The sequence below is a fragment of the Ranitomeya imitator genome, chromosome 2 (assembly GCF_032444005.1).
Source record: "Ranitomeya imitator isolate aRanImi1 chromosome 2, aRanImi1.pri, whole genome shotgun sequence".
NCBI classification, from domain to species: domain Eukaryota; kingdom Metazoa; phylum Chordata; class Amphibia; order Anura; family Dendrobatidae; genus Ranitomeya; species Ranitomeya imitator.
In genome coordinates this window covers 449838746-449855857 of record NC_091283.1, presented here as the reverse complement: position 1 = coordinate 449855857, position 17112 = coordinate 449838746, and the positions used below count along the sequence as shown (strand labels likewise).

Below are 17112 nucleotides of genomic sequence, written 5' to 3'. Positions count from 1 at the left end.
AGTAGAATTAGCCAGTGGCTTTTGACCAATGCGGCCGGCTACGTGGGCGTGCCAGTGTATAATCCCCAGCCTCTTCCATTTAGTCACGCCCAGTTATCGTCTTCCCTTCCCTCAGTGGGCGGAGAATAGCTGTCCCCGGCTGTCAGCGCTGAGCGTCCTCCCGCTCTGTCTGATTCTGTAGACACCACGCCCCCTCCCGGCTGTGAGGAAACCCCGCCTCTGTCTCCGCCCCCAGCGCCTTCTGACAGTGTCGGGAACGCGCAGCAGAGACAGACACCGACTGACCGGACACTGGACACAGGTACAAGGCGCACAGCACCGGGCACGGCTCATAGCGGGCTGCACCGCGCGGCCGGGGGAGGGCGGCACTGCCAGGGTGGGCGGTATACCCGAGAGCCAGGGTCTGCGCGCTATGTTATTAGTATGAGTCTGGCAGCGGGTCATAATATGTCACCCAGGAACCGGGAGGAGCGGAGCTGCTGCCTGTGTGTGGCATGCGCCCCTGTGCTGGGGAGCGAAGATGTACAGTGTTACTGTAATGTGGGCATGGTATATATGTATATAATGTCATGTATATATAATGTGGGCATGGTATATATGTATATAATGTCATGTATATATATAATGTGGGCATGGTATATATGTATATAATATGTCATGTATATATATAATGTGGGCATGGTATATATGTATATAATGTCATGTATATATATAATGTGGGCATGGTATATATGTATATAATGTCATGTATATATAATGTGGGCATGGTATATATGTATATAATGTCATGTATATATATAATGTGGGCATGGTATATATGTATATAATGTCATGTATATATATAATGTGGGCATGGTATATATGTATATAATGTCATGTATGTATATATATAATGTGGGCATGGTATATATGTATATAATGTCATGTATATATATAATGTGGGCATGGTATATATGTATATAATGTCATGTATATATATATAATGTGGGCATGGTATATATGTATATAATGTCATGTATATATATAATGTGGGCATGGTATATATGTATATAATGTCATGTATATATATAATGTGGGCATGGTATATATGTATATAATGTCATGTATATATATAATGTGGGCATGGTATATATGTATATAATATGTCATGTATATATATAATGTGGGCATGGTATATATGTATATAATATGTCACGTATATATAATGTGGGCATGGTATATATGTATATAATATGTCATGTATATATAATGTGGGCATGGTATGTGTATATAGTATGTAATGAATATATAATGTGGGCATGGTATATATGTATATAATATGTCATGTATATATATAATGTGGGCATGGTATATATGTATATAATATGTCACGTATATATAATGTGGGCATGGTATATATGTATATAATATGTCATGTATATATAATGTGGGCATGGTATGTGTATATAGTATGTAATGAATATATAATGTGGGCATGGTATATATGTATATAATATGTCATGTATATATATAATGTGGGCATGGTATATATGTATATAATATGTCACGTATATATAATGTGGGCATGGTATATATGTATATAATATGTCATGTATATATAATGTGGGCATGGTATGTGTATATAGTATGTAATGAATATATAATGTGGGCATGGTATATAATATGTCATGTATATATAATGTGGGCATGGTATATATGTATATAATATGTCACGTATATATAATGTGGGCATGGTATATATGTATATAATATGTCATGTATATATAATGTGGGCATGGTATGTGTATATAGTATGTAATGAATATATAATGTGGGCATGGTATATAATATGTCATGTATATATAATGTGGGCATGGTATATATGTATATAATATGTCACGTGTATATAGTATGTAATGTGTATATATAATGTGGGCATGGTATATATGTATATATAATGTGGGCATGGTATATGTGTATATAGTATGTAATGTGTATATATAATGTGGGCATGGTATATGTGTATATAGTATGTAATGTGTATATATAATGTGGGCATGGTATATATGTATATATAATGTGGGCATGGTATATGTGTATATAATATGTCATGTATATATAATGTGGGCATGGTATATGTGTATATAGTATGTAATGTGTATATATAATGTGGGCATGGTATATATGTATATATAATGTGGGCATGGTATATGTGTATATAGTATGTAATGTGTATATATAATGTGGGCATGGTATATATGTATATATAATGTGGGCATGGTATATGTGTATATAATATGTCATGTATATATAATGTGGGCATGGTATATGTGTATATAATATGTCATGTATATATAATGTGGGCATGGTATATGTGTGTATATAGTATGTAATGTGTATATATAATGTGGGCATGGTATATGTGTATATAGTATGTAATGTGTGTGTATATATAATGTGGGCATGGTATGTGTATATAGTATGTAATGTGTGTATATATAATGTGGGCATGGTATGTGTATATAGTATGTAATGAATATATAATGTGGGCATGGTATATAATATGTCATGTGTATATATAATGTGGGCATGGTATATGTGTATATAGTATGTAATGAATATATAATGTGGGCATGGTAATAATAATAATTATAATAATAATTTTTATTTATATAGCGCCAACATATTCCGCAGCGCTTTACAAATTATAGAGGGGGCTTGTACAGACAATAGACATTACAGCATAACAGGAATACAGTTCAAAACAGATACCAGGAGGAATGAGGCCCCTGCTCGCAAGCTTACAAACTATGAGGAAATATGTATATAATGTCATGTGTATATATAATGTGGGCATGGTATATGTGTATATAGTATGTAATGAATATATAATGTGGGCATGGTATATATGTATATAATGTCATGTATATATAATGTGGGCATGGTATATGTGTATATAGTATGTAATGTATATATAATGTGGGCATGGTATATATGTATATACTAGATGGTGGCCCGATTCTAACGCATCGGGTATTCTACAATATGTATGTATATAGCAGCCACATAGTATATAGAACAGGCCATGTAGTATATAGCAGACAAATACTACGTGGCCTGTGCTATATACTATGTGGCAGCTATATACTATGTATTGTAGAATACCCGATGAATTAATACAGGCCACGCAATATATAACAGTGGCCACGCAGTATATAACAGCCATGCAGTATATAACACAGGCAACGTAGTATGTAACACAGGCCACGTAATATATAGCACAGCCCACGCAGTAAATAGCAGCCACGTAGTATATAACAGTGGCCACGTAATACATAGCACAGCCCACATAGTATATAACACTGCCTATGTAGTATATAGCAGCTATGCGGTATCTAACAGTCCACGTAGTATACAGCAGTGTGGGCACCGTATCCCTGTTAAAAAAATAATTAAAATAAAAAATAGTTATATACTCACCCAGCGGGATCCACCGAAGCTCCGGCGATACACGCGCGGCTGCTGCCATCTTCCATTCCCAGGATGCATTGCGAAATTACCCAGATGACTTAGCGGTCTCGTGAGACCGCTAAGTCTTCTGGGTAATTTTGCAATGCATCACCGGGAACGGAAGATGGCGGCGGGCGCAAGCGGATCGTCGGACAACGGAGGGTGAGTATAGCAGGATTTTTGTTTTTATTATTTTTAACATTAGATCTTTTTACTATTGATGCTGCATAGGCAGCATCAATCGTAAAAGGTTAGGGACACACGGTTACGGAGTGCGTTACCGCTGGCATTAACCCTGTGTGAGCGGTGACTGGAGGGGAGTATGCGGGCGCCGGGCACTGACTGCGGGGAGTAAGGAGCGGCCATTTTCTTCCGGACTGTGCCCGTCGCTGATTGGTCGCGGCAAAACAGCCACGACCAATCAGCGACTTGGATTTCCATGACACAGAGGCAGCGACCAATGAATATCTGTGACAGACAGACAGAATGACAGGCATACGGAAGTGACCCTTAGACAATTATATAGTAGATAATGTGGGCATAGTATATATAATGTGGGCATAGTATATAAAATGTGGGCATGGTATATATGTATATAATATGTCATGTATATAGTGCATGTATATATGGTATATAAAATGTGGGCATGGTATATATGTATATAATATGTCATGTATATAGTGCATGTATATATAGTATATATAATGTGGGCATGGTATATCAGCTGCTACATAATGTGCGTATGAGTGTATATGTAGAGTGTGTGTGTGTATATATATATATATATATATATATATATATATATATATATATATATATATATATATATATTATAAAATATGTGCGTGGAGTATATAGTGCATGTGTATATATAATGTGTGCATGGCTCCTGTATATGATGTGCTATATAATAAGTGTCTGTACATATATATGTGTATATAGATATATATCTCATGTAATGTATAGTGTATGTATGTTTGATGTGTGTACATGATATATAGTACGTCATGTGCCATATATACAATTGTGTATGCATGAATGTCTGCACGTGTGATATATATTTACTGATGTAGTGCGTGTATGTATAAAATATGCCATGTGCTAGATATACATATATACACCCACCTACAAAAATGAGCTTATGTACAATGTATGCATATTTGTGTGTGTACGTACACACTCACTCACTGTGTGTGTGTGTGTATATATATATATTATATATTTTATCCAGCACCTGGCATAAACCACACACGTACACCTGTGTGTATATGATGTATGTATATATCTCTCCAGCACATGCATACATTATACATACTGTACACACACTATAACATGCAGATGTACATGTTGCTGCTCTTGATTCTGCATCCTCACCCTGGCTATACATGTCAGACCCAGAGCTGTGTGATGCCCCCTGTTGGTCCCAGTGTACGCTTTCTCTGCCCCTGTACTCCATGGTTAGTGGGGGGCAGGTGTCTGCGTTGTTCCTGTGTACCCCGGGTGATAGAATGGACTCAGTCACTGAGGCAGAATTTTAGATTCTGAGCCCAATTTGTCATTTTGGAAACTTTTTGTTTGGTTTTGTGCATCAGACTTTAAAAATACAAATAATGTGAGAAATGACAGCCTAGCCTCCGTGTGTGCGGGTTGTGTCTCCACACTGTGGGTGGGGGTTTTTTGCCCGGGGGGGCTCCGGGTGTGACATTAGCGTGTGTTTCTAGCCTACTTACCTTTACTAGTCCCTTGTGTCTGGTGGGTTATGCGGCTGCCGCCGGGTGGGTGTCCTGGGGCCGTGTCCTCGGTGGGTGTAATGTCAATAATTGGTAAGCGCTGGGTACTTTGATAAATGGACGGCTGTGTGAAGTATTTGGGGGTGGGGGGCATTCACTTAGGAATGTAGTATTTCTGAATACATTGGCTCTGCCTGTAAACATGTGTAATGTTCTGTATCTGCGGTCAGTCCTCCCACTGACAATGTGGGATGGCTGATAACAGGGAGCAATGGCTTGTGCTCTCCTGTCCTATTCATCCTCTTTCTAGCTGAGGTGGCAGATACCAGGGAGCAAAGGCTTGCATTATATTGCTCAGCAAACTGCAGGGTAGTGCCCATTTTTAAGTTGCTACATATTAGTGATTCCTGAAGGAAAGTTTGTGGCACATCTGACAGCCAGGACCGGTAGTCACGTTGGATCCACTTTCTTAGGGAATTGCACTATGAGCGATTCCCCAGCAGTAGATCAGGCAGTATAGAGTTGCCCCCTCAGATTACTGCCCGCGTTTGCCAGCTATGTCTGTGGTCCATGCTTGTGTGCCAAGTGCTGCTTATGTTGGGGTGCAGGAGAAGGTAGGAAACTAGAGAAAAAATACTGCGATTGGGAGACATCAGCTGGCGTTGGTAGGGTGCGGCGAGGTCCTGGGTATATGCATTTGGGCCGATCTTGGGTTGGGCACCACCTGTGCCCTCATGCAGCAGGGCAGAAGTTTGCGAGCGACTATTTTTGGGGCGTTGGGGAAGGTGTTGCCTTCCTTGGGCAGGGCACTGAATGCTGTGCTTTGTACAGAGGTGGTTGCGTGCCAGGGACTGAACCTCCTCCCTTTTTTTCCCTTGCTGCCCCCCTCTATACTTTCACCTTTTCCCTTGTTTCCTCTTTTGTCTCTGTCTTCCTCACCCTACCCTTCCTCCCTTCCCTCCTCCTTCCTGTAACCTCCAAAAGGGGAATCTGCGGAGCTGTCCCCCAGGGCTGCGGAGGGAGAGGGGGTATCTAAGCTACAGCCAACGTACACAGAGGAAACCCATTATGCCGCTGCTTTACCTGAGCCTGCAGAAACCACGCAGGTGGCTATGGGGGCTGCAGGTATGGGATTTATTGCACAGCCGCCCATGAAAGTGCCAAGTTTTAATTAAATGGGTAATGGCAAGTTAACCATTTATTGTAATTGACCGGTCCCCACCCCCACCCCCAGTGCGTTGCAGGGTAATATACCCTCACAGTTGGCCGCAATGAAAACTCACAGATGGCAGGTGGGCTCGGACCCCTTCTTCTCAAATAATAATACGCTTGTGATGCTAAATAATGGGGTACAGTTCAGATTTCCATTGACTTGTTACAGACATGAAAGTCAAGGACACATGCAGAGTAGCATTCGAAGAGTTCGGGTACATTACTAAATGCCTTGGATACTTCAGTCACTCGTTCTGCTCCCAGGACATGCTGGGAGTTGTAGTTTTACTATAACCACAGGCTGGAGACCACTGACCTACTTATTATACACATCCTGTTTATATCCTCCACTGCGTTTGCTTCTTTGGGTACATCTCCACCCAACCCTACACCCCGGCCTTGGGTCACTGAAAGGCTGGCACCCCCCAATCCTAGTCCTGGCATGTACTGTAGGCAGAGGCCCTGGCATAGTGCTGTCCTGGGTGTGGTGAGTGCATGCTGCAGAAGCCATGCTGATTATATTCCATGCCCTGGCACTGATCAGCGATATATGCTAGCAGTAGGGAAGGATCTGCTGCCCCTCTGTCAGCGCTGCTGGTTGGCAGTCAGTGGCTCTCCAGCTGCTGTGAAACCCCTGAATTTTGTGGTTCCATACCCCCTCCTAAGTGGCAGCCCCATCCCCACATCTAATCAGCGGTAGGTGAGAGGGCCGCCGGGGTAAGGAGGCATTTTTAGAATTCCACTTTAGATAAGGCCAGACTGACTTGTAGGGTGGAACGATAGCCCTAAATGGTTGTCCGGATCCCTTCCCCAGAATTCTGCTAGTGGGAGCGGACACAGAACAGGGGCCCCGGTGCAAGAACAATATATGGGCCCCTTGCCATCCAACAGCTCACTATCGTGCACAATTCCACCTGCTTTGGGGGTCGTACTGGCCCCCTTACCACTTGGGCTTGTATTCGGCAGCACAGGTCGCACCAACGTTATGTCCGCCCCCTCTGGTGGGTAGGAGGTGCCATCGTAAAACCCTGGGGAATTCTCAACTTGGGCTTAACATAGCTGTCAGCAATGGATTGTTACCAGCCCCAATGGCGTGCCTTCCATCTACATTATTTCAGCCGAGCAATGGAGATGAGCGGCAACTATCTGCAACAAGGCGGCTTATCACTAGGGTAATAAAAAAATAAAAAATAAAAATGGGCATGTAAAATCCACCCTGTTAGATAATCATTGTCTATAACAGCAGCCTTGTCCATTGTATGCCAGACCCCACGACTATTAGGATCTTTGGAAAATCCCACTCAACTTGTTAGGATTCACTGGCAAAAATGTAAAGGGTATTGTACACATTTGAGCAAATGTCTATTCAAAATAACTTACCGTTTTGTGTATGCAGCTCCAATGCTGACTTGTATGTTTCTAAGGTAACAAACACACCTCTCCAGTAGTAAAACATGACTGCGGGTTCTGACTGCACACAGTAACAGTTTGTAGTCTGTAACCATAGAGACACATAGGTCTGCATAGGAGCTGCAGACACAAAACGGTAGATTTCTAACCAGGACTATTTGCAAAGTTGCTCCATTACTAATTTTTTTTTTTAGATGTTGCAGACATTATCAATTATTTTACTATCTGTTATACTCCTGTGGTCTCTTCCTGCTGCTGACTGGCCCCCACTTATCCCCCTTTTATTTGTCGCCGTCCCCCCCGTGTTCCGCACTGGACCTGGGCAGAGCGTGTTATGGCTGAGGCGTGCGCTGGGTTGGCTGATTTATTCTCCGTGTGAGCAGAGGGGCTATTGCCGGTTTATAGATCCGGAGAGCCTCGTATACAGGAGGACTGGATTAAGCGAGTGGCGGTTTGTGACTGGAGAGGAAAGTGGGCCACTTGCTCCATGTGGGGCGGATATCTGGGGCACTTTGTTCTCTCATAGTTTCTGTGCAATTTTCTTGCTCTGATTCCCTGTTACATTAGACTATATGTGCTTAAAGGGGCAGTACGCATAAACCTGGCTTCTTGGATAGTCATATACGTTAAAAAGGGGGCATGCCACCAGGGCCTGGGAATACCTTTAAGACACGATGGGTACAGTTTTAGGTGCCAGTCAGGGGGTAGAAAGTAACTTAATACATAGATCTCATCCCTTTATGAGCAGACGCCGCCAATACGCAGAGCTGGGAGCAGTCTGATTACACGCTGTACGCTCTGCCAACTGACACAGACCTGGTGGGGACAGCTGCCATCATCATCATCTTCCTGGCAGACAAGAGCGGAAATGTGAACATGACTTAAAGGGATACTCCTAATTCAAGCCGTATTACTGTAAATCCTTGATATTGGACTACCAATGATGGCCGTATTGATTGTCACTAGTGATGAGCAAATATACTCGTTACTCGAGATTTCCCGAACATGCTCGGGGGTCCTCCCGAGTATTTTTTAGTGCCAGAAGATTTGGTTTTTCTTGCCGCAGCTGAATGATTTACATCTGTTAGCCAGCATAAGTACATGTGGGGATTCCCTAGCAACCAGGCAACCTCCACATGTACTTATGCTGGCTAACAGATGTAAATCATTCAGCTGCGGCAAGAAAAACCAAATCTTCGAGCACTAAAAAATACTCCGAGGACCCCCGAGCGTGCTCGAGAAATCTCGAGTAACGAGTATATTTGCTCATCACTAATTGTCACCTATCAGGCTGGACAAAGGACGGAATGAGTGATGGGAAGTGCAGAACTGAGTACACCCCACTACGCATTTGCAGCCATATATGTCGCTGTTATCAGCCAAGGTTCTTCTGCGCTATTATAAGCCGCTGAGATTAAGAGTACTGGCCCTTTAAAATGCATGACATCGACTTTCTACCTAAATGACTAGCTGAGTTTTAAGCTGGTCACACCTTGTGTTAGATATCTTCCCATGTAGTAGGTGCTGGGGGGGTCGGCTGGGAAGTAAAAAATGAATATGTGGGAGGACGAAGCCTTTAATCTATACTGGCGGAACAAATGTCCCTACATGGCAGAGCTGCAGTCCTAGTGTTCCATGGTCTGCAAGGTTTGAATAATAAGAAAATCAGGGAGATATCGGGGTGCCCATAAAAAGTAAAGAGTATCAGAAACCTCAATATGGCGCCGTTCTTGCCTTTTGCAGGAGTGGCTGATCTGTTGCCTGTGTCGGTGGGAGATCTGTGATTGGCTGTTTCTCCTGTCGATTATATCACTTATTAATATTTTACTATCATTTTAGGAAATTTGCCACCTTCCACCCCGGGGTCTGGGACATCATGCCAGCAGCCTCACTGACACTTTGTCACCGTCAAGATTACTAAGGAGATTGGTTGAGAGAATTGCTACACACGGTGAGTTCTTGGTTTACGCATCTGTGGTCTGCCAGGGCATTCTGAGACTTATAGTTCCACATCAGCTGGGGAGCAACAGACTGAGGTCCCCAAGTCTTTTATTGCCTTTTTCCTTTTTAGCCCGGTAATGACATTTTCTGCATTTCACCTACCTGCCTGCATCTCTATTAATAGTGCATGTATCATTTACACCATCGGTGCAAAGCGTTTCCACCGAAAAACCTTAGTGCAGGGTGCGCGGCTTGGGACGGGGCCTCCATCTGCTGGATCACGCCGCTCCATGTCAGAGGTGTGAAAACCACAGTTACTTACTCATCCTGTGAGTAGAGACCAAGACCAGTAATGCTTTTGATGTCACAGACTGGTAAAGACGAGCTCTTGTGGGCACTAACCGCTAGGCGTCGATGGTGCCGCCATGTCTGTGTTCATCTCCTAACATCCTACTATCTGTGATGATGAGGTCCTACTGCCGATACCCCAGCATCCATCTCACTGGGGCAAGAATGCAATGCATGTTCAGTCACTCATAGGGTCCTGATTGAGGAACCTCTGTCCCTCCATTATCTAGACCTGCCATGTCCAAATAACTGACAGCCCTTATTGATGGAACTCCGTAGTGGAGGATGATGCCGCTGTCAGGCTTCTCCGTCTTTTATCTTTCCTTGTGTTTTCTCGGACTCGCCTCTCTCTGCTGTGGGATTGACACTAATCTCTGGGATTATTTAGACCAGGATTCAACCGCCCAAAGCAAACCCCAATAGGGTGTGGGTAGGGGTAGTGGCGTGGGGGGAGGGGAGAGTGACCCCTTTGATGTTCTCTAATGTGGAATGTCCTCTGATGTTGGATCCAGGCTCTTCAGCTCTTTTTGATCTTCAAGGGGAAACATTTGTACTTGTATGCCCGGAAACCATCATCGTTCTCCCCCCTCCTCCTCCTCAGACAGTACACCTTACTTTTTGTAAAATGTCATGTCTTTTACCTGTGGGCGTGCTGACACTTGTAGTGCACTGGGAAAATGAATGGATGTATGTTAAAAAAAAAAAGAAAAACAGAATTCCAGTGACTCCTAATTAATTTCTACTCTTTATTACCAGTTTTGTGGGGGCAGTAAACCAAAGACATCCACAAATGAATAACCGTAAGGAGGATATGGAGATCCCATCCCATTACAGGCAACTTCTAAACGAGCTCAACGAACAGCGGCAACATGGAATCCTCTGTGACGTTTGCATCATTGTGGAGGGGAAAATCTTCAAAGCGCACAAGAACGTCCTGCTGGGCAGCAGCCGGTACTTCAAGACCCTCTACTGTCAGGTACAGAAGACGTCCGAACAGACCACAGTCACCCAACTGGACATTGTCACAGCCCAGGGCTTCAAGGCAATCATAGACTTCATGTACTCGGCTCACTTGGCGTTGACCAGTAAGAACGTCATTGAGGTGATGTCTGCGGCCAGTTACCTCCAGATGACGGACATTGTCCAGGCCTGCCACAGCTTTATCAAGGCCGCTTTGGAAATCAGCATAAAATCCGAGACTTCTGATGAACTTGTAGAATATGATATGGGCGCCCCTTCCAGCAGTGCCGAGGCCTTGCTGTCCGCCGTGGTGGCTGGACGTAGTATCTCGCCATGGCTGGCTAGGAGGACGAGCCCGGCCAACTCTTCTGGAGACTCTGCCATCGCCAGCTGTCATGAAGGTGGCAGCAGTTACAGCAAGGAGGACGCCGAACAGAAAGTGGACAGTCAGGATGAGGTATCTTCTGTATGGCCAGGAGATGTGTGCTATGGACCAATGCGTATCAAGGAGGAGCAGGTCTCCCCATCTCATTACATAGCAGTCAATAAAGGGGACCCAGGAAACCTCTACGTAGAGCAAGGGGACGGCTGGCAGCACTCGGGACGCAGGAAGAACCGTAAGAATAAAGAGACTGTTAGGCATATCACACAGCAAATGGTGGAGAACTGCAGAACAGGATCCCCGGAGCCGTCCTTCATCTCCAGCACCCAGTGGCAGTACAGCAACCAAGACAATTCCGGTAAGTGCCGCCCGGTAGTGCCACGTGTCCGTCCTGTTCTACAGTATTTCACTTTTGTTTCTTGTGTTTTGTTTGCTTGTCCTTTATGTCAAATAATTCAGCTGGAATTTCTTGGATAGCTGTGCGGCAAACTCCAATTGGTTCCTACCCAGCTTCTCCTTAGATGCCATCAATGATTTATGGCGGACTAAGTAAATGGTAGGAGCTGTATGGATGAGGTACTGTATCTGTGTAAACCATAGCCGTGCCCCTTCATTTTACTAACTGGAGTCTGAAAAGTGAATCATTTAAGTGATTTTCCGGGTACAGAAAAGCCCCTGTATCCCAGTTTCAGTATGTTCTTAAATACAAACAAGCTGTTATTTTCTCACCCTCCCCGGGTCCAGCTCTGAGTCTCGGCCGCTGTGTACGTTGTATTTTATTGTCTGATGTCACATTGAAAGCACTGCAGCCGATCGCTGAACTCTGCGGCTCGTACGGCCAACTCTGGCAGAAGTGTTGAGCTCACTTATTGACTGCAGCACCGTTGAGGTGTTGTCAGCGCCGCCAACAATAAGGCCACGTTCACACGTTCTGTATTTATCACCCAATCCTGGATTTGGGTTACAAATACTGAGGTAAAATACTGACCAAATACTGAAGTGGTGACGTGTTTCTATTATACTTTTCCTCTGATTGTTCCCTTCTGGTTTTGGCTTACAACTACTGACCGTGTGAATATGGCCTAACTGACACTAGGAGCGGCTGCGGTTACTCATTGCTGGAATTGGGGACGGTGAGGGGGTGCGGTTTTTATTTTATTTATTTTTAACAAACGGCAGCCAGGGGACAGGGATTTTCCAAAATTGGGAAAACTACTTTAAGGATAGGAGATCTGTTTTTTAAGTCACAGATATCCCTTTTAATTGAAAAATCCCTGCAACTTTTTCATCATTGTCATTGTGTACAGGATCTCATTCTCGGTATCTTCACGCTACGTGAGCGTCCATGACCAGGTCCCCTCTTTCTCTACCTGTTCTGTTTCCTGTTGGTGCCTAGTTATCCGGTTACGTCGGCTGTGCCTGATAGCCGCTCATTAGTAGCTGTTACTAAGTATTTCTGGTTACTGTCAGTATCCGCCTGTGGACGGACGGCACGAAGCGTTCAGCCCATGGGTCACAGCGACCTTGTAGCTCTCGGCCTATGGGTTTCCATGGAGATCCAGAAGCCTTGCCGGCATGTTCAGATGTTACAAGATATATCCGCGGGGCTAGTTAGTAAAGTTCTCTGGGATCTCGTTAGGATAATGCACTGAAATCCCTGGATTATGCCGTTAACCAGGGCGGTGCGGGGTTTAGAGGATGGCCAGAAAGACCTGAAAGATTGGGTGTCCTGCATGGCTGCCACACATCACCCGACCTCCCTCACCCTCATTATACCAAACAAAGAAGAGTAAATGAGATGTACGTGTCTAGAGACTGATCCGTCCCCAATTACTGCCAGTCAAGACGCTCGGCTCCAATCCCTAATCCCTTTACGTGTGCGCCTCTCGGTCCAGGAAGGCTTATTAGTGATTTTCTGGTGACTGGCATGCTGTCCTGACAAGTCTTTTTTTCCCTTCACCAAGACTAGAGCAGGACATTTACCACTACTGGTGGTCAAGAAGAGGAGGCAAGCCGGATCAACCAGCAGCGGCCATGTTTGTTTGTCCTTGGTCGTAAATATGTGGCGCTTGGTTATAAAATTGTTGGCAACTGTTCCTGACCCCTCAACCTTTCTAGGGGGGCAGCCTTTCATGGAATATTAAGGATTGCATGGCACCCCGAGAAACACTTTAATAGGATGGAGGCTGAAAGGGGGCATTATAATATTTAAGTGCAGGATGTAACCACCATAAAGCGTTGCGGCCTAGAGCATGTGCGATACCATAGCGGGTGCAGTGGTTGTAGTCGTGGAGTCTAGGGGGAAAACGGCTCCATCTCTTCTCGCATGAGAAAACCATTGATAATAAAGACCTGTGATAGTTGGGGGCCCTGGTGGAGATTTTTACATTGGGGCCCATGAGCTGTGACCTGTCATAAGCGGCGATTTTCTGCTTGTGTCTTAGGCTTCTTTCACACTAGCGTCGGAATCTCCCCGTCGCAATGCGTCGGGGAGAGATTCCGACGCTAGCGTTTGCTGCATTGCAAGGTGCGGGGAGGTGGGGGCGGAGTTCCGGCCGCACATGCGCGGTCGGAAAAAGCAGTCCGTTGGGAGAAAAAAACGTTACATGTAGGGTTTTTTTCTCCCGACGGTCCGCCAAAGCACGACGCATTCGTCGCAAGACGGATGCGAAGTGTGCAAATCCGTCGCAAATGCGTCGTCAATAGAAGTGTATGGGCAAAAAACGCATCCTGCAAGCACTTTTGCAGGATGCGTTTTTTCTGCAAAACGACGCATTGTGACGGATTTAAAAAAACGCTAGTGTGAAAGTAGCCTAATTCCCACTGTTACCTTGAGTGATTTGCTTTTTTTTTTTTAAATCCACCTTATTTTTCCAGAGAGATGAGAATCTTCATTTAGTGCTTCTTTATGTTCTTTTCCAAGGGGGTGTGGAGTATAGGATTCTGTGAGTCGTGTCTTCAGACAGCTCTACATTATTACTCTAAGCCACACCGCCTTGCTTAAAACCATTAAAAAAAAAGTGCTAAATTAAAAGGCTCATATCTATGGAACCATATAGTGGATAAAAAAAACCAAAACTCAAAAAACAAAACTCCTCCTGATTCCTACAGGGAGTAGTGAGAATAAAATAACAGCAAAAACTGGCCATTTATTACTTGTAAGTGACCTCTTTAAGTTATCAGGCTGCTATTAAGAAACTGGAAAGAGGTTGGGGGCAAGGGGTGTTACTCCAGGCTGACATCTTCCAGATTTTAGTTGATGAGAACTGTCAGATTGGTCACCATAAGTACATTCCTGACTGGTGCTGGTGTCAGGCAGCGGCTATAAAGGGCCTTGTAATTATGTTTTTATTTATTTTTTTTACTTTACTGTAAGTAGAACCGAGTATGACCAAAAACAGTCAAGTCACTCTTTTAGGTATATTGTTAATCTACATGGTAATCCTTCAGAATTTCTGCTGTTTTCTTATGACTCATGGATATTCATTTAAGACTCCTTGCCATATTTTTTTTTTTCTACGTAAATAATTTATCAGCTGCTTCTTCATTTGCCTTGTGACCTCATCCACAGCTTATCAACAGTAAGCATGATTAGTGCCAAACTGCACTGAGCATATCCATAAGCTCCACCCCACTGACTCATTTACACCTAGTCCCTCCCCCCAGACATGGCACCAAGGAAGAGTCAATGGATTCACCACTGTAAAGATGATGCATGATAAAAGTAACTGTCCGTACAATAAGCACCCCACCATGTAGAAGAAATGGGGGCTCCTGTGCCTTTAACAAGGAAGGATTCAATTTCTCTCGGGACTTCAGACCCTTTTTAGAAAATCATTAAAAAGTCATTGAGTTGGAGGCTGAGCCTATTAAATCTAGTTAGATTAGAGGAGCTGTCTGGCCTAAGGCTTTTTACGTTTCACTACCTCCAGCAAATCCTCCCGGCAACTGGTTTGTTGAGAGCAATTATCCGGTGTGTGGGAGGCGGGAGACGATGTGACTCGGCCAGTGGTGTCGGGGTGGAGTTCCTGTTTGTTTTTTCTTGGTTTCTAGTAATTATTTTGGATTTTTGAGACTCTGTTGGCTTCGCTTCCTTTCTGTCACTTCCTTAGAGTTCAGGGGACGGTCATAGAGGAAAATATACTGATCGTTTGGCTAGCCATACACATATGATCGCTGACGGATGAGCCTTTATTTCGCCTACAGCCATCTCTCCCCACTTCACCATACACGCGAATGTCTGGTTTGGCCAAGTGTGCATATGTTCTCAAAGTGTGTAAGGGAGAAAGACACTGCCACAAAGATCTGGCAGCGACTTATCTCCTCAAGAACAAAAGGCTTCAGTGCTAAAATTCAAACTTTCCAAGCATTGTTTCCCCCATTTGAAAGTTGGGACCCCCACCCCCCCATTATCCGGTTTGGGCAAAAGTCTAATTCGTATCTAGATCTTTAGCCTGGCGCTAAGTATGGCCGTCCTATCAGCTTTCTATGGGTCAGGGAGTTGCATTTCTCTTCATCTGACTAAGTTGGCCAAGTAATAATCAGTCTTACAATGTTGAATGGTCTGAAATGATGACTGAACATCCTTGGAGTGTGGGGGAAGAGGGCAGGATGTCTTGTCACCCACATTCACAAGTTGTCCATCTTTAGGGACATTTTTCTATGCTTAAGTGCTAGTATTTATGGCTAAAAATATTTTTTGCAATTGGGTTTCATTAAAAAATGTTGCACAGTTTGGCTTTTACAGGCTCTGTGTCTCGCATATTCAACTTTCATGTGGTCATAAATTAGCTGCGAGGAGCTTAAAAAAAAAAAAAAAAGATAAGTGTTGCAAACTCTTCTGTCACACAGGTGATCACCGATGGATTCTCGGTTTACTCATTCCGCAGCCAGCAGTAGTCGGTGCAGCAGAGGCTGTAGAATGTAAAAGGTGTACTATTTTCAATGCAACCCTATTGCAAAAAAATGTTTATAGCCCAAATTACAAGCACATAAATTTAAAAAGCGAAAAAAAATGTCCTTAAACATGGACACCATATGTATCCTACCTTGGTGCCAGGATGGAGGATGCTCATGATGTGGCCTACGTCAGCTCTCCCTGTACATCTTGTCTCACTCAGAGCCTGGTGACCCATATCCTACTGATGAGGAAGGGAGGCACCACACCTGGCACCAAGGTTGTGGGTGACTAATGCTGCAGGTGTGTGGATGCTATAAGCCGGGCACTTAAATGTTGTTCTCAGGCTTTTTGCAGTTACTGTTCGCCCCTACCCAAGCGATGAATTGAGAGACTTTTACATCACTATGATGTAGCAAGCTGGAAGTGTTGCCTTTTAACCCCTTTAATAATGCTCTAAGTGGGGAAAAAATATATATATATATTTTTGTTTGTTCCAGAGGCGTCCTAGTTTTTCACTTGTAATATGAGCTTTATGCTACAAATGGCTGTCACTACAGACCGCGATGCTGTGGATCCGTCTCCTGCTGTACTCCCAGGCAGATGTAGGGAATTTGAGGGTTTAATTCTGTTTTCCTATCCCCACCCTACATTCCTATTTCCCCAGGCTCCAGATCTGAACCCCCCCCCCCCCCAATGTCTCTCCTCACCCCCTCCCTGTTTTCCCTATGGTAACAGCAGTG

At 44.0% G+C, this 17112-nt stretch overlaps 1 protein-coding gene across 2 annotated transcripts in view; it reads left to right on the top strand.

The window, feature by feature from the left end:
• The first annotated feature begins 225 nt into the window (after positions 1–225).
• The window catches only part of ZBTB46 (zinc finger and BTB domain containing 46), a 42044-nt gene continuing 25157 nt past the window's right edge, over positions 226–17112 (top strand). For both annotated transcript variants that reach the window (XM_069751076.1, XM_069751075.1), the window contains exons 1-3: positions 226–301; positions 9681–9792; positions 10887–11830. In XM_069751076.1, coding sequence (XP_069607177.1) covers positions 10921–11830 — 910 coding nt within the window. In that variant the 5' untranslated portion in view covers positions 226–301; positions 9681–9792; positions 10887–10920. The remainder of the gene's footprint in view (positions 302–9680; positions 9793–10886; positions 11831–17112) is intronic.